The sequence below is a fragment of the Strix uralensis genome, chromosome 7 (assembly GCF_047716275.1).
Source record: "Strix uralensis isolate ZFMK-TIS-50842 chromosome 7, bStrUra1, whole genome shotgun sequence".
In the NCBI taxonomy this organism is placed as follows: domain Eukaryota; kingdom Metazoa; phylum Chordata; class Aves; order Strigiformes; family Strigidae; genus Strix; species Strix uralensis.
The window spans coordinates 5,708,134-5,726,811 of record NC_133978.1 but is presented as its reverse complement, the minus strand read 5'-3'; the positions used below and the strand labels follow the sequence as shown (position 1 = coordinate 5,726,811).

Sequence of the window (18,678 nt, the reverse complement as noted above, 5' to 3'; positions counted from 1 at the left end):
GAGGAGGAGGAGGAGGAGGAGGAGGAGGAGGAGGAGGATGGCGGCGGGGGACGCGGAGCAAGTGCGGTACTGCGGGCGGCTCTCCTACCTGTGCCTCAAGATCACCCTCATCACCTACTCCACCACCTTCTGGGTGAGGGCGGCGGCTGCCCACGCGTGGGGGGGGGGGCGGAGAGCGGCAGCGCTCCCCCAGCCCGAGGCTGTGCGCGAGTGTGCGGTCCCGGGGGGGTCCGTGGGGTCCCGGCCGGCACTCGGGGTCCCTCCCGGGCGAGGCACGGGGGGGCTGGCAGCGATGGTTGGGGCTTCCGCGGCGAACCCGGCGGCTGGCGCACCTGTGTCCGTGGGTGTAGCAACCTGGGGACCGGCAAACTGGTTTTGGCAGATGGGGACTCGTAGGGGTTGAAAGTTCACCAGGTAAAATCATTTATGCGTCTATTAAAATAATCCCTTTCTCCCCGAGGTGAGCTGGGCAAATAAAGCCTTTGCCCTACAAAGCCAGCCGTCAGTATATAGGACAATTCCCTTTTCTAAGCCTCGGCTAGGTGATACCTTGAAGCTTTCAAACTTCAGGCGTGCCACGCTTGCTGTCCTCGGCCAGGTGTCCGATAAAACCCACGTGCAGTCTCCTGGAGGTGATAAAGTCCCAGCTGATGAGTCCAGTCTATTGCCAACGACTTCTCAAACGTGGCACATTTGTCCTGACTAGGCACCCCCCGGCCTGGAAGGAGCTGTCAGTGCTCAGTGTAAGGACTGTGATTGTAAAAAGTGGTTTTTCAGGCTCCAGGATACTGAGGTGATGCTGTCTGGCTGCGCTGGCTCGGGGCTGTACTGATGGATGAGATGCTTAGGCGGGGTTTCTTTCTGTCTCTTTCAGTTTAAACACTGCTGAAGCTTTTGTTTTGCTGGTCTGTGTTTCTTCTCTCAGTAGACGTGGTATTTACAAGGCGGGAACGTAAAGCTTTTGGCGCTTTGCGGGGGTTTAGATCCACCAGGTTTGACAGTAGGTGTCTGATTAAAGCTATGATTTAAGGATGATCAAAAATTAAAATGCACGGTGTTTGGGTGTAATTCAGACTTTTTTGGATCCTGGATATCTTTTGCCTTTCTCAGCAGACATACCAACCAAGGAAGACCCTTGAGTTCAGACCCTGAGAAGTTTCCTGCGTTACTCCGCAGCAGATATTCCGCAGGTGCAATTTTCAGAAAAGGGAAATTTGTTGTGCTATTTTTCAACCCCTTTTTTTTTTCAGCGTGTCCTTTATGAAGGACCGTGCACGTTGTCTACTCCGCGTTTTCCGTTGGCAGCAAGGGCCTTTGCTGGTGGGATATAAAAATTAATCTGGTAGCAGAAAAAGGGCCCTTCTGAAACGTTTCTCTGAGTGTCTCTGGAGGACAAAGCCGCTTTCAAGCAGCCTGAGGATTTCATTTACTCTTTGTATTTGCTTGCTCTGGATTTTCAACGCTCTGCCCTTGTTTATAATCAAGAGTTTCCCTTTGTTGGCTCTGCCGGGGAGGTGGTTTGCTCCGGGAGGGAGAGAGGGTGGCAGGCGAGACGGGGACTGCGGGAAGGGGAAGGATGGGGGCTGCCGGCGTTTACTCTGGGGAAGGCTGGCACTGGGCAGCGTGCTCCCGGCCATCCGGCTGAACACACGCTGTATTGTGTGAGGGAAGGCGCGTGGGTTCCTCTCTTGAAATTTTCTTTTATTCTAGCTTAGTGAAGCATATCTCATTAGCCGTAAATATCAGTGACGTGGTTCTTTTTTCAGCTGTGTTAGTCTTACTTTTTTTTTTTTTTTTTTTTGAATTGGTGTAAATGGGAGTGCAGTTTGGCTGTGAAGTATTGGCTTGCTTAAATTTTGGGTAATTTGTGTCCTTTTGCTGCTTTTTGGGGCTTTGACGTACGGGATGCTGAGACCATTCGGTTTCCTCCCTGCTGTTGCTGTTCCTCCGGTACATTTGTGAGTGATGAACAACTGGATTTGAGTCCCCAGGATTGCTTAAAATCACCGGGAACTAAATATCAGCCTTATCCAAAAGCAGAAAGGAAATGAAAGCATTGCTGGGAGTGCCGGAGGGGATGTTTGCTACAGGCCCTGTCGCTGCTGTGTCTTCCCATGTCACCAGAGGCTTTTTTAAAAATTAGTATTCACTATAACTTTTTCAGGCAACTGTTTTGCTGGTAAATGAGTCTGTAATGTAATTTTTCTTGCCTGGCTGAAACAACATCCAGCGTTTTAAAGAGAAGGCGCTGTTGTTGAGCAGGCACTTTATTTAAGAATAAGTATTGTAAATACAGCGTTAAAACCACAACTTATAAATAAGTGCTTTTCCTTTCTCTTGGGAAAGCAGCTTCTGTGTGTGCAAAAGCCCCAGAGAAAGTCCCTGGTATTTGCTGGTGGATACTTATTAATGTGAGTCAAGACCAGTCAATTTTTCCTGCGGATACAGCGTGAATTGCCAAACTGGGAGCTGTTGTGAAGGATGCAGGATGTAAACAGTATGTATATTTGTGGGCTACCTACGTAAAAGTTGTGTTTCCACCCCTGGTCACAGGAAGGGAGAGCACAGTCCCACAGAAGAGATGCGGGTGGGATGATTGCTAAATTAGCACATCTGCTTGGCATAAATAATTGCTGCTATGGGTTTGACCATATTAAAGGTTTAAAAGATTTTTATTAAATGCTTAAAAAAATAGAAGATAAAGAAAGCATAAATCCTGCTTGTAAGGAATGAAGATTTTAACAGTGTGCTTCGGTGGGCTTTTTTCCGCTCAATAGTTTTTTATGCTTCAAGACCTGTATAAAACTTGGGATGCATGTGTGTGTCTACTATATGATAGGTCAATCTGAGTTTTTTGTTAGCTGATGCTTTTCCCCGGCGTAGCAGTGGTGCTGCCAAGTGCAGCGTGAAGCCTTCCTGCCTCCCTGCGGCACGTGCCCTCTGCGTGCCACTGTATGCAGAACTGTTAATGTAGGATTGCTTGAGGAAGTTTTATTACACGGGTATTTTGTAGTCCTCTTCTTGGGGAGCAACATCATTTTAATGTCGGGTATCCTGAAGCCTTCCAGAGCAAGCGGCTTGATGCACGTCTAGAGGGAGCAGAGGAGTGGTGAGAAGCTCCCTGTTTATCTCCCGTGGGTCACAAGATGGTTTGAATCCTGTTGTTTGCCTGGGATGTGGTGTTGGGCACCCTGGTCCTTGGGACAGTGAAAGCTGTAATGGGTGAGAATTTGAGGGGAGGAATTCTGGGGTTATTTGGGGGCCAAGCTGGTGTCAGAAAACAAAAGGCAGGACTGAAGTTTCTTGTACACTTAAAATGCTAGAAGTGGTCTTGGAGGGTGTGTGAGCAAAATGCAGATGGAAGAGGATGAAGATATGTATATCAGTATCTCTGTGTCTATGTGTCTTAAGCTCTTAAAGTGGGAATGTGTCTTGTATTTCTACTCACAGGCACATTTGAATCTTTAAAACTGAAGACCACCTCAAATTGAATGTTTTGATGAGAAAACTATGGCTAAGAAAGACATTTCAGTAAATATTCGAGTCTTGAAACGACATGCTTTTGAAATCCAGATAATCCCCATCAAGATTTAATCCCCGTGTTTTATGTCCAATGTTTTTTTTAAAAAAAATTTTCTAAACCAAGATTCCACCAGGCAAATGTTGAGCTTGTTATCAGTGCTTTAGCGTTAGTAGGATAGTATTATCTGCTGCTTTCCGAGCAGGGTAAATGCGGTCAGGACACAAAGGTATCAGGTTTTCGTTTATTTTTTTTAAATTTTATTTTTTTATTTTTAAAAAATAAAAATAATACTAGAACTTTTGAATCACATATACACGTACAGTCACCAATTTTATATTCTGTAATTTTGTATGGTTCTAAGACTCTTTCCTTGATTCTTATGTGTTTAAAAATTTAAAACTGATTTGTTTGTCTTCTGCTTGAACAGTGATTTATACTTCATTACTCAAATAATTTATTTTTTTTTTAAATAAAGCTAACACTCACGACAAATTTGCCATGTAGTAATAAAAAGCCCTAATCACAGTTTTACAGTAGAAGTATATAAATGGTCAATTTGGGTACCCATTATTTGTCCACCATGTTTTCTCTTATGCCTTCCATAATCAATACAATTACTGAATTTGTCAGAGGGAGGGTTACTCTGAATTTGGTCATGTAAACTTTTAAGTTGCTTTTTAAACAGCTTCAGTATATTTGTTTTTATGGGTGAACCCTTCTGAGATTTTTCTTTTTGAAATGAGAACTTGGTGCCATTCCTCACATAACGCCCTTTGGGGTTTTTATTCTTACCTGTAGAAAATCAAGAATTTCCAGGGAGTTGTTATTTATTTTAAGATATCCCATAATTAAAAAAATATTTTAACTGTTGGGCTCGCAGTCTTGCAACTGTATGTCATTTGTCCGTTTAGACCTTTGTCTGGGATATACCCTATGAGATCAAAAAGCTTCTCATATTTAAGAAACGTGCTCTCCTCACTGTTGGTGTGCAGGGAGCAGACTCAGGGTTACTGCTGAAATGTTGGGTCAGAAAAGGGGAATGCTGTTTATCAGATTGCCAAAATGATTGATTTGAATCTCGGCTCTTCCCTGAGGATGTGCCTGGCTGTTGGAGTTGAAAGTAAAGTTTTTCCACTGCAATTTTCATGATTAAACGTTGCGGGCTTTTTTTTTTTTTTTATCCCCCCCAAATTCAGCATAATTCAAAGCAACTTGCAGCACACCATAGGTTTAATACCAAATGTATGTAGCTGTAATTATTTTGATTGAAATATCTTTGCCTTGTTAAATGAAGTGCATCACTTCTTGCTTCACTTGTCAGCTTTATCTGGTAGTTGCTCAGGAAAGTGCTGTAATTTCAAACTTGCATTTTTTGGTTTGTGTGGGTTGGTTTGTTTGGTTTTTTGTTTTTAAATCCAGTGCATTTCCCCTGGTGGCAGGAGTGGAGGTATAGGATACACCTGGCTGTATTTACTGAGCCTAAATACAATAGGAGCTGATATGAAGGGACATACAAGCTGTTGATTGCAGATCGGCTTAGAAATTCTGTTATGTTAGAGGCATATATATATTCATACACACACGGAGGGAAGGATGGACAGACAGGCAAAGGAGGAACATTAATGCTGTGGCATTTGCTAGTGTATGTAGTGTACGTGATCTCAGATGAGTAATAGATTACTTTTCAACCAGTGATGTATGTTTCAATTTGTTTAACTTTCAGAATTTAAAACATCATTAAATATATTTTTGAAGTGAACAAATCTTAGGGTTTTCTCTAACTTGGCTCTTTTCTGCTTTAGTCTTTAAGGTTTTGTTGGGTTTTTTTAATCCATACTGCTGATTTTAGTGTTTCATTGTTTATAATTAATTCTGAAGGGAGTAGTCTCAGGTTTATGTGTACTCACAAAATGTCATCTCTGTGTTTACTGGGAGAAAAAGTAACATCTGTGCTCTTCTCTTTTTCTGTTTCAGGTGATCGGAGCCCTTGTCCTCGCGGTTGGGATTTATGCAGAAGTTGAAAGACAGAAGTACAAAACTCTAGAAAGTGCCTTTCTAGCCCCAGCAATCATTTTAATACTTTTGGGCATTATAATGTTCCTGGTATCTTTTGTGGGTGTACTGGCTTCTTTAAGAGACAATTTATGCCTTCTTCAAGCAGTAAGTGTTGGGGGTTTTATTCTTATTTTTTAAGGCTCATTGCTTTTGCTTTTCAGTGTCACCTGAATTCAAACCCAGAACTATGTCTGCATTGAAAAATATTTTAATAAAGTTGCTTTTTTGATTGTAATTAAATCTGGAACTGCTTTATGGCAGCGGTCCCCTAACTGTGGTCTGTGGATGTCCCTCCATCAGGGAGCAGCAGTATTTCGTCTTGCCGGTGACAGGACAGGCACGGGTCAGAGCCCGGCGCTGAGAAAACCAGCTTTCCAGTAGTTAAGGGCTTTATGGAAAACAACCAGGAATGTGAGTTATTATCAGCTGGCATGGATCTTGTGCAAACTCAGCTGTTGGCATACCATTTGATGCTAGCCTGGCACTGCGGTGCCTGCTTTTTCTCTAGTCTGGCCATACCATGGGCATGTGCCCTGCTTAGGGGAACTGTGTTGGAGAAGAGGAAATGGTGCTGCCCTGTCGCTGCCTGCAGCTTCCCCCCTCAGTACCAGGGGATTTCCTACAACTGTGAACCCGTTTGCTGGGACATTAAGCACAGAGATGAGCTGTGGTCTCTTACGATTCTCCAAATGTTCCTTGTTTCAACCCTGAGGAAGCCGCTAGAGAAAGAAACCCCAGGTCAGGCTGCGGTGGCTGTGGTCTGTCTGCCCTTGGTTGGGATGTGGAGTGTCAGGGGGTGGTGGAGAGATGTGTGTTGTGATGTTAGCTGTATAGCGCTGCAGGGCTTCAAGAGAAAATGAAATGACAGGGACACAGGTTTTCTCTCCAGTGCCTCTGAAAGGGGAAATTTTAGGGAAATTCCCTAAATGCAGATGGAAGTTGCATATATGACTAATTAAAAGTAAAGCGTGAAAAAAATTTTCACCATCATGTCAGGTCAATGTAAAGAAATGGTAAATACGTGGTATGTTACGCAGGCCAAAGCAAGATGTAACTGTGGATTTTGAAATGAGACTGGAGTTTTACTAAGAGTCTGTCCTTAGGCGGTGGTGCCTTCTTTCACTCTGAGTGTGGTGGTGCGTCCTCATCTGATGCCGAGGACGTTTTCTGTTCCCATTGTGGTAGCAAACTCAGTAGGGTATTTAAATGGAGAAAGTCCCTGATGTCTGCTTCTCGGGCTGATTCCAGATTTAGCAGGAGAAAAGATATCTGTCCAGTGATTTTGTGACACTGATACCGGGTATGGAGAGCACGGAAATTAAACCAGCTTTCAGGGTGGAGCATTAGAGATTATTTTCAGATGAGAGATCATAAAACTTCACTCCTGATGAAGTTAATTGCTAAGAAGCAGACCTAAATTCATGTAACAGCCATCTTTTATGCCTAAAGAATCCTTTGAGCTGGAAAAACATTTCAAGTACTGGCACGTCACAGCTATCTCGTGGTGTTGCTATGGATTTCTTCGTATTATTCATATTTTGCATGGGCTTTGATAAGTAGTCACAGATGCATATGTTGTAGTCGTGTGTGTGTGAGCATATATATATATTCTACACAGGCGAATAATAAATAAAATGAGAACTAGCAGGTATAGTTTTTCTTACCACTGAGCACAGTAAATCCTGTTAATGCCCCCCATGCAGCCTCTGCGCTCAGCTGGCTCGGTAATGCAGTACTGCTCCGTTCCCTCTTCTGAAGAAACACACTAAAAGGTACCAAGCCCAGAATTCTGCTTTGATTTAACACTGGCGATTTACTAGAAGGTGGTTTGGATTATCTTAAAGCACTGTTTTACCCCAAAATTAAAGCTGACAGGTGAGTACTGTTTCTGTAGGAAGCATAAAAACATGAAGTTCGGTGTGGTTTGTAGCAGTCCGTTAACATGCTTCTCTGGGACGCTGTTATAGAGAGAATTATCTTGGCATGATAACTGCATCTATTGGTTTTGAGTCCATTGAAAGCAGAAAAATACTGTGTTTGCCAATTGGGCAAAACCCAGAATGACTCAAGTGAGGAAGAAAGGCTTTCTTGTGACATGAACAGTTTTATAAGAACAAAACCATTTTATATCTTTCTTTAAAATGACATCTCATATGCAGAAAGCCGAGTATGTTGACAATTGAATGTTACAGACTTAAGGACACTAATTGAAAGAGTAATGGGGGTTTGTTCTGGTCAAGGACTCACTTGAAACTGTTTTTCTGCAGTTCATGTACATTCTTGGTATCTGCTTGCTGATTGAGCTGACTGGTGGAGTGGTGGCCCTGATCTTCAGAAACCAGGTGAGCCACTTGCATTTAGGTTTTGATCACCAAAAACATTACTGACAATCCATGACCTTTCAGCTACTTTACCAAGCAAATAAAAGGTGTTAAAATTGTCACCTGGGCACTAATTGATGGAGGTCTGAAGACTCTTCAGGGCCTTTCAGGTTCAGGGATGGGTGGGATTGGCCACCTGTTCTGGAGGTGAATTCTAGATTAAAGAATTTGGAGAAAATCTGGTAACTAGGAATGTGCAATACGTGGAAAATGAGTTTCCAGCTCTCCATCTATTACAAAGTGCTTTCTTCTCATTTGCTTTCTGGATCTCAGATGGCGGATTTGGGAATTTTCTAGGTGGATTTGGAGACTTTGTTATTTTTTAGTGGCTAAAATGTTTTACCATATATAAGGGACACCTCTTCCCTGCCCACTTCCATAAGCAACATAACTAATTTCTATAGGAGACCCCATTATTTACAAGCATGCCATAATTATATAAACCCCTTTATTTTTCTAAACAGAAAGTAGCAGACTATTTTTTTTCTGTTAGAAATGCTTTAAAGCATAAATGTGTTCGCTATGGCAAGTGCTAGATTTTTATGCTTTGATTTTTGTTCTAATCTGGCAAAATACGAGCATTAAAAGGAGATGCTGAATAATAAGATCTCTTTCCTCCCCACCCCAATCCTACTGATCTTATTTCCACAAAAAGAAATCACACATATTATGTTAGATATGTTATTTTTTTTAAAAAAAGCTTTAAAAAAAGATTTTTTTAAAAATAACATCTCATTGTTATTTTGAAGTAGTATTATGTTCTCCCTAGTTAGTGTTTTCTTCTTACTGCATGCTGGACTGGAGTCATGAACTTGACCTGTGAGAGCAGAGGATGAGTTATCTTCATTTCTAGAAGCTGTCGTTAGCTGTTGTTGTAGGAGTTACTTTGGCCCCACGTGAGGATTTATTCTGAGTTGTGGTGGGAGCTCCAGGCTCATCCAAAGGGAGCAGATCAGCCTGCCCCAGTGTAGGAGCGTGGGCATCATGGGATGCAGAAAATTTGGTTAACAGAAAATTAAGTAAATGCCAAAGATGGTATTTGCTGAGAGGGCGAGTAAGAATTGCTGTTGACTTTTGGACAAAGAAACTGCATTGTTGGGGGTTTTGTGCAGTAAGCGTTTTCCCAACACGTGTATTGGCTGTCTGAGCAGGACAGCTACGCTCAGGGTTAGGTTTCTTTGCTTGTTTTACGAAGTTAAGGGAGAACTCGGGGTTAGTATGGGGAGGAGAAGGAAGTATTTAATAAAAGCTTACGGTAATAGCCTCTATTTAAATACTGGTTGTTTTACATATCTTACTGATTTTTCACATTTCTTTCTCTATTTCCTTCTCAAATCTGTCGAGTCTGAATGAGGTGATACAGGTAGTGTGAGAGTTGTTGGTATTTGCTGCCATTTGTTCTTGGCCAGTTAGGATAGTCCTGCAACATCATGTGTTATTTCTAATCACCAATGTGATAACTGCTTTTGTTCTGTTTTGTTCTTAAGTGTTGCAGTTTGTAACACTGAGAACATTAGTAGGTGTATTTCAGGTTTCTTTCTGATCTGTAAGGATTTAACTTTGATAATTTTAGAAGCTGGGTTGAAAGGAAAGTTTTTATGTTCTGGTTATGATTAGTCCCATTTTTTGCTATGCTGGATGTTGAAAACTAAATACTCTTTTTTGTTTCCTCATCTTCTGAACTTTAAAAACGTTTTGTTGATTTAATTTCTAATATGCCAAGCTGAGGAGATACCATTTTATATCTGCCACTGCTTCACTGCCATATTTCCCAAAACAACCACTGTGAAACATAGATACACTTTTTTCTGCTTAAGGTGGAATAAAGCTCTTTATCTGGCAGTTATGGACTTCTTGGGAAATGTTGAAAATAAAATTTATGGAAAATAAAATTCATGGAAGATGGTGAGCAGGAACACAGCCAGCTCTGTTGCCCAGGGCATGGTGCCAAGACCCACCACCCAAACCTGCCATTCTGTCACCCAAAAGACAATGGGGATCCCCAGTCTCAACAGGTGGGAGGGATCCTGCATAGGGATAATGGGACAGTCTTGGGAGATGCTTGGAGGGACTCAGAGAAGCTGCCCCTTGCTGGAGAGGTGTCGCACTGTTACTATTTATCAGCACAAAACCAGCAGTGAGGCTCCTCCGTAAAAGAGAACGGGTGGTCAATCGCTGCAGGACTGTGCTATGATTTATTTTGAATTGATACTTGTTTTTTCCTTGAAAAAAAAGAGCCTTTCCTTTTGTGCTCATCAAGTACACTTGTCACTTTAACCTGCTCTTTTAGTTCTGTTTTGACGTGTGTAACCTATGAATCTTGTTTTACTTTTGCCTTCTAGACAATCAACTTTTTGAACGATAATATTAGAAGGGGAATTGAGAATTACTACGATGATTTAGACTTCAAGAACATAATGGATTCTGTTCAAAAGCAGGTTTGTTTTTTTTGTTTTTCCTGGGACTAATTCAGTGCTGAGATGCGGTAGGTCCTTGGCGACAGCTTTGAGTTCTTCCAGTGATGTGATAATCAGATTCTTATTGACGAGGGGGATGAGATCTCATGCGTCATCTGTTACGGCGTCGCTGCGGTCGGGGCTCCTTCAGCATCCCAGCTGGCATTTGAAGCCCTCTAAATCACTGTGAGGGTGGGGAAAAACGCAGCTTTTGCCTTTGTAGGTGCGATTGGGATGCTCAAGGCCAGATCCTGCAAACTTGTAGGCTTATAAGGGCCCCACAGCTGGATTCAGACAAATCCAGCCGAAATTCCACCCAAATTCTTGCGCTTAGCATTTCTGCTGGCTGGTTCGAGACATTCAAAGGCATCTCATTAACAGGAGGCACCGGATAAAGAGAAATTAGGTGGCAGTTAGGCTGTTTGAACCTGGACTGTTGTATTTTCACTCAAGGGCACACAGCAAGCTCTTTAACAATGTGGTTATTCAAAGGAAATGTCTGTGGAAGTGTATATACCTGCAATTAAAATTCAGAAATTGTGTTGAGCCCAGCTGAGCATTACTTAATGGCACGTGTGGTTGACTCACAGCCTTTTTTTTTAAGGCTGGTGTGTTGAAACATTTATTGGATTATTGAAGAGTTCTGCCATGCAGTTCAGAGACTATAGAAGAAGCAGAAAATGTTCAGAAATGCAGTGTCAGGGCCCATGTGATGTCAGTGACCATGCCAAATAATGATTTAAAAAAAAAAGTTAACTTAGGAAGTGATATGTATGTTTTATAACATCGTTATGGAGATGGCAGCCTGCTTTGAAAAACAAAGTTAGCATGGAAAGTCTGTCAAAAGCAAACCATCCTGAGGAAATTTTGTCATTAGACTTCATAATGCTTTAAAGTTTCCATGCACTGCCCAAAATTATGTATACGTACAGCAAATGTATATTTTGGTGATTAAATAAACTGCTCCGTTCTCTTTCATTTAAAATATAAAGTGAATATTTGTATTAAGTCAATGTAAACTTACAGTATTTGTTTGCCAGATTTCAGTTCTACTAAATTACACCCAAAATGTTTTGATGAGATTATTTTTATGCGTTATAGCAGCACTTCTGTCTTGTAGACTCATTTAGAAATGTAGTCACAATCCTTAAAAAAAATTGAAGAAATATATTACAGCTTGAGATGGAGTGAACGTGAAAACATTTCTTAATGATGTCCAGACCTGAAAAGATGGTTTTTTTAACTCGGGAAAGATGGGAGGTGGAACTTAGCACTGAGTACTTTGCTCTGGCACCCCGGGTAACTGCTTGATGAGTGACAGAGGAATGCTACCTATATCTTTAATTCTTTTCAGTTGTATCTATCATATACATTCATATGTGCCTTGCTGATAAAATGACAGAATTTCTGGGTAGTATTCTTAAAATAGTTTTATTCTTATTTTGTTTTCTACTTATTAGAAGAGTTTCTGTTGAGATACAATTTTTTTTTTCCTTTCCCTTTTGTGTAATTTTTTCCAGTTTAAGTGCTGCGGTGGGGAAGATTATAAAGATTGGTCACAAAACGTGTACCACAACTGTGCGGCGCCGGGACCGCTGGCCTGCGGGGTGCCCTACACTTGCTGTGTCACAAATAAGGTCAGTCGTGGCATCTTGGCATCACTGCTCTCTGCGGGGTTGCCAGCGTTTGCTTAAAAAGGTACCTTACTTCAGAAAGCCTGGGGGAAGAAGCAAAGGAAAATGGGTCCCCCGAAAGTGGAAGCTATGGATCCCGTGGGTCTTGACAGCTTGAAACGGAGAAAATAATGAATTAGACATGTTGGCTCTGGTCCATCTTACTGTCCCACTACACAGTCCTCGAAACACAGAAGGGATCTTGGGAGCTCCTCTGACCTCATGGCTCGCCTGGACCAGTGCTGCTTAAAATTAAGTTTTGCTGGTGTTTTCCCAAGGGTTTGTTACTCCAGTTTTGCCAGGAAGCCTGGGCCCCAAGTGCTTCCATGGGTGGGGGTTGGAGCTATGTGCACCAGCTGCTCTCTGAATTAAAAACCAAACAGAACGACCCCATCATCCAGAAAAATCTGGAAATGTGGGGAGATGACTTCAGGGTCAGTGCGTCCTTGCGGGTGCAGGTCTAGACTGGAGCTGCTGCTCTGTCCTAACCCATCCTTGAAAACTGTCCACCTTGCCACCCTGTAAAATCCTCCCTGGAAGAACACCCTGTCGGCTGGAATCTGGACCAGTTTCTCAGTCTACGATGAACTGGTATTAACTGGCAGCACTAGGAGCAGGTATTAAGTTCTAGGTAAATGTGCTTTATATAACTTTTAGCAGTTTTAATTCATCACTCTTCATTTGAGGGATGGATGTAATGCTGAATTTGATAAAGAACTATTCCTCAACTTAAAACCAGCGTGGCCAATCCCTGCCTTACTGGGTTTTGGCCTTTGGTCTGAACATGAGACAGAGAAATTGAGTGTGTGTAAGAGCAAATGCCGTAGAGTTCATGATGGATAGCCTACCAGTGCCTGCTATGCACTGCCCTTTCAATGTCTGCCTTGAGCATGGCTGTTTAATTAAAAAAAGGGAAAATAAGTACAATAACTGTGTCGGTAATCCTGCTAGGTGTTCCTGAGAAATGTGTATAATATGAAGGTGTTTATCACATACGCTTACACATCTTTAGTGTGTGAGAAAGACTCTGTTTAAATCTGCACTGAGCTTTGATTTATTCTCAGAAACCAAAGCTAAACAGTTATGCTTTAAGTCTTGGGTGTTTGAGAATAAGAAAGTTGTGTATATGAAAATAAAATCTGCTGATCCACAGCGGTACTGAGCAGAAGAGCTCAGGATTTTGTCCTCAGTTGATGGCAAAGGAAGATAGAGCTGGCTAGTAAAGGGCAATCTGGCTATTTACAGGTCATTCAAAATACCACTTATTTTTCTGTAGCTCTCATTTCTCTGTTGAAGTCTTATTTTAAAAGGTTTGTTGATGTGTGTGGAAATAAAGCAGTACTGTGAAGGTGAAGCTCTGCAATAACCAGTGACTAATAACGCCAGGTGCCTTTTCAGCTGTGGCACAAATAATAAGACACGTGGATTTCAAATGCAACCTGTCAGGCAGGAAAGCGCCAAAATAAAAACTTCTTTGAGGAAAACAGGGAATATATTCTCTCTATATATCCTCACTAGCAACTGGAGAGATGGCGGTGAGACTATTTGCAGCTTAAAAGTAGCCTGCAAAGTGTTAAGCTCAGGGAAGTCAATCAAAAGGCAGGGAGAAGCCCCAAAATAACAAGCAAACTTCTTATTTAAGGGTAGGCTGTTCAGCAAGATGCTGTGGTACGTTAGGGCTTGTGGCTTTGCCACACCAGGATGCCTTTGGTGTGCCTTGTGAAGTCCAATCGGTGCACACGTGTGCTCAGCAGGATGACACTAACACCGTGGCTGTATGGCTGGCTGCCTTGGGGAAAAAAAAAAAAAAAAAAAAAAAACAAAACAACCAGAAGATGCATAAATCTTGTATGTTTGACAAATGCTTCCAAATACAGGCTGGTTTCTGTCCTGGAAAACTACAGATATGGTTTGTGATTACTCATTCACTTTGTAGTCATGGAAAACTCCCGCTAGTGTCGGAGGTTGGATTCTGATCCTCTGAAAAAGCCGTGTGCTAACATGAGCCAGGCTCATACTGGGGGGGCTCTGAAGGGACTATTTTTAAGTCAAACTGTTTATCGAAGACTTAAACTAGTGTAGCAGATAAAAATTAGTCCCCAAATGCTTATAAACCTCTGTTTCTAATGCATTTATCTCTGTTGCATACATTTTCTTGTGCCGTGATGTCCTGTTAGCAAATGCTGTGTTTAAAATTAAACGACGTGACTATGTTCGTTGTGGTCACGTATTTTGGGGATGACCGATGTAAATGCAAAATCACTCTTGGCAGACACAGCAACACACCGATGCCTAGTATTGCAAACTTTGACTTCCAAGAGTATTCGTTACCTGTGGCTGACGGATGGGTACCCCTCACATTTCCCCAACAGACCTGTGAAATAGCCAGAGCCTTTTTTTTTTTTTAGGAACACACTGAACCTTGTTTGTCAGCCAGTTGTGTGCTCAAGGTGAGAGCCTGGCTTTTTGGGGGCTTAGAAAACTTGACCCTGGCTAGTGTTTCTGCCATTTTGTAACATCTGTCATCCTTCCGTCTTTTGCAAATGTCCCTATTCCTTCTTGGAGGGGGGGGTGACCTGGGAACCCCAGGCTACCACTCAGAGGCCACCAGCATTTAGAAATCTCATTTCTACATCTTGTTTTAATTTTGAGGGAGGGTATATCAATACATAGAGTTTTTTCTGCCTTATTTTCCTTATTTGTGTATTCTCATTTTCTTCCATGTCTTTGGCTTGTTCATTGCTTCCTTTGATGCCAGTGGGCTTTGCATTGGCTGATTTGTAAGTGAAGGACAGTATTTTCAGGTTAGCTTTGCCAGGCCAGGTAGAGCTTTGGGACTCAGGCAAAATATTAAATGGCTACAGAATGTGTGTTAGTAATCTGTGATGAATGCAAGCACTCAGTCTTTTTTTAAATATACAAATTTTATATTCATATATATAATGATATATAAAAATAAATTCTATTATAATAAATTTGGTCTTGTAAAATGTTCATGTAAGCATTCATAGTATTGGACGTTATTTGGGGTTTAGATATTTCTGAGTTCAAATTTGTCATCATGATGTCATCATGTTAACCCCTTGTTTTCTTAATAAGAAGTGTAAAGTTATTAAGGCCTTAAAATTAAAACCAGCTGTTTGTTCTGTTGAAACAGCTGTGACATGTAGCTCTGCTGTAGCTAGCATTGGTTTCTGATGCCACGCTGTTTTTTCTGGATAGATACAGTTCAAATGTCTTGTGTTGTGACACACTGGCAGCACTGATTTCTCTAAAATGATGTAGAGCTCGCTCTAAATCTGACCCCAGGGCTGTTGGAAGAAACTGGTGTTGGACTGGGAAGTAACCCTGTTGTTGCTTTTATATGAGCTGGGTGAACACAAGAAGAGTAAAAATAATTTTTTAATGATTTTTTGTTTTCTGCTACAGTTCATATTTTTTGTTTTCTTTTCAGACAGACATTATCAACACTATGTGCGGATACAAAACCATTGACAAAGAGGTAACGTAACTAATGTCCACCCTGTTGTGGCAAAGGGTGGCACTTCTCTGCATTTTTTTGTTCAGCTATAAAATTGTCTTGTGCATGCTTAAATCTACCAGACAGTTAAATCAGCAATTGAAATTATTTTATCTGGAATAACTTTCATATATTAAAAAAACCTAACCTTTTCCATTGTGCTATCTTCCCTTCTTTTTTGTCTTTCATGATTCCTTGTTTGACGTGCGTGAAGCACGTCTTCCCAGAGCTCATCCCCCTTACGCTAATTGCACAATTAATGCAAAGAAAGCTGATTTCATACCTTTTAAGTAGTGACTCGAGTTGGGGAAAGCTGTTAATACTTATAAGCCAAAGTTTCTCACTGAGTAAAATCGGTTTCGGTAAAGCCAACTTAGCTGTTTCTAACTTTTATATCCCAGTAGTGGGTGTTTTATTTTTAAGCCTGTAATAGTTATTCCTGGAAGAGGAGTGGGACTTCCCGGGTTGTGCTGGCAGCCCTCTCCTCCCTCCAGGAGTAGGATGGGGCCTCCTCCTCCTTCAGTCTTCTCTCTTGGGAATAGCCCCAGTGACTCCAGAGTAGAGACTGCTGACTCAGGGCACTAATTGCGGAGTGATTAAGAAGGGAAATCGGTGATTGGATCTGCCCTGAGTTCTCCACTCCTAGCTTTGGAGTGCTGGTGCGGGGGGGTTGGTCTGAAAGAGCCCCTCTCCCCAGCTCATTTGAGGCACTTGGTGCACAATGACAGCTTCAGTTGTTGGTTTTTGGGATTACCAGTTACCTTTACATATGACCTGTTTTCATTTAGATTCATTGATTTATGGCTTAATCACCTAAATGGTCCAGCCTGGCTCTAACACCCAGAGCACTTAAGCATATGCTTAACTTTACCCCATTCATCTGCTTAGGACCCTTTGCAGCCTCAAGTGTTTTCTATATTATGGGTTGAGGTCACGGTGCAGCGCAGCTTGTGGAACTGAGGCAGAAATCCTCTTGTTCCTGCCCTTTTTAGAGTCTGTTGCAAAACACTTGGTCCGCAATTTATATTTTTCCACTGCTGTACTTTCAACTTGGAGGCAGAGATAAAAGCTGAAGAGAGACTTCCCTACTTTCCAAGTCGTATAAAATCAGTCGGATGCATTCCTTTTGGAACAGGGGTTGCAAAAAAAGTGTAAAAAAAAAAATTAAAGAACTTGTTCAGTTGTGGAACAACTTAAACACAGATGGAAGAAGAAGTAGTGATGAGGTCTGTGTCCAATTTGGTGGGTTTAAAGAGAGGGGAAGGCGGACCAGATCTGCCTCCCTGAATTTTGAATTACCGTGTGTTACTGTATCGTATGCCAGTGCAACTGCCTGTTTGAACATTTGTTCTGTTGTTTTGCAGCGCTTGAGTCTTCAGCATGTTATATATGTCCGCGGGTGCACGAATGCAGTGCTTATTTGGTTTTTGGACAACTACAGCATCATGGCTGGTGTGCTGCTCGGCATCTTGCTACCCCAGGTAAGAAGGTGCTGGTGTGTTATCCATTAAAGGGAGTATCTGATTTGTTGCTATGTTATGTGATATCCTATTTGACTATATTTATCATTTTTTACTTAAACTTAATGTAACTGATAAGCAGAGGTGGCATTCCAGTAATTTAGTAGCATTATTGTGATATATTGCAGGATTTGGTGGGTTGATTTCATTGTGCTTGGGTTTTTTGAGTCCTCTTCTCTCAATAGCTGTGTCCACTGAGATTTTTCTAATGCTCCAAGGCACAGGGGTGGTAATTCTTCTGCTGTATTAGCTCTTCACAAAGACAATCCATTTATACCCCTCTATGCAAAGAAGAATAACAATGTGAGTTTCTGTCTGTATATGTACCGCATGCCTGCCCATATAGACAACATATGTATACATAATTTGTAAAAACTGCTGTGAGAGTGTTAGATAAGCAGTATTTGATCTCTGACTAGAGATGCCCCCTTCCTTTCGCAGTTCCTGGGAGTGTTGTTGTCCTTGCTTTACATAACTCGGGTGGAAGATATCATCACCGAGCACAAGCTGAGCGAAAGACTGTTTGAAGAAGCGCAACAGAGATCTGCCCCCGAGTTTGCTGGAGCTGGCTGCTGCATGTGTTACCCGGGGTGACTTCGGAAACCTCAAATATAATCTAAAAAAAAAAGAAACGAATCCACCTGTTCTGATTTGTGCTGGCTTCTGAGGCTATTACAGGCTGCGGGTGTAATGAATCAGCCAGCAGACCGGCGGCGGGTTGGCAGCGTGCCGATACCTCCGTAGCCTCGTTGCTCGCGGTGTGTCTGCAACCAAAGACACATCAGAAGGGCTCCGCGCTGCCGACGATGCTGCTGCGGTATCGCGACGCTGCCGGAAGGTGGGCTTGTGGATCATTAAATCTTTTTTTGAATGATTGCTGAGTGACATGCAGCCGGGAAAACTGTTAGGGGAAGATTTGAAGGTAGGTTTCTAGGAAGAGCCTTTGTCTCTTGGGATGTCGCATTTAAACGTTTGTCCTTTCCAACTTTATTTTCTTACTCCTTCCAAGAAAGATTTCTTACTGATCTACATGATGAATATCAAACATGTGTTTAATAAAATTTTTATGCCAATCTTGGTGAATTTACTGACAATAATGGATGTGATGCTGAACACTTTCATTGCTCAGTCGTTTGTGCCTTTTAATAATGGGGCAAATGCCAATGTTGAATCAGTCAGGTAATGTTTGATATATTTTTAATGCAATTTATTACTGTCTGGCTTTTGTATAAACTTACAGGATGTTTGAATCTTGTACATACTGTATTTTTCCTCTTTAGTAAATTAACTAGGTGATTTATGATTTTCTTTGTTTGGAGTTCTGTACGTTGAGATGTTTCTAAATTCTTGTCTGAATAAAACCAGTAAGTTTGTTTTTGTTTTTTTTTTAAAAAACACAAAGATTTTGTTTAAAATGCTTTTTATTTTCTTATCTAAGTTAAGCCTGTCCCTCAAAAGCTGAATCAAAAGGTAGAAATACCTTGAGCCATGATTCTGGCTTGGGTGCTGACTTGCCTGGGGTTTTGGACAGAGTCACTGGAGGTCTGTGC

At 41.7% G+C, this 18,678-nt stretch overlaps 1 protein-coding gene across 1 annotated transcript; it reads left to right on the top strand.

The window, feature by feature from the left end:
- The first annotated feature begins 37 nt into the window (after positions 1-37).
- Positions 38-18,501, top strand: TSPAN15 (tetraspanin 15). The gene is made up of 8 exons (XM_074874245.1): positions 38-133; positions 5,498-5,683; positions 7,846-7,920; positions 10,302-10,397; positions 11,936-12,052; positions 15,543-15,590; positions 16,973-17,089; positions 17,570-18,501. The coding sequence occupies exons 1-8, from the start codon at positions 38-40 to the stop codon at positions 17,720-17,722; spliced, it is 888 nt and encodes a 295-aa protein (XP_074730346.1). The 3' UTR covers positions 17,723-18,501.
- The last annotated feature ends 177 nt before the right edge of the window (positions 18,502-18,678 follow it).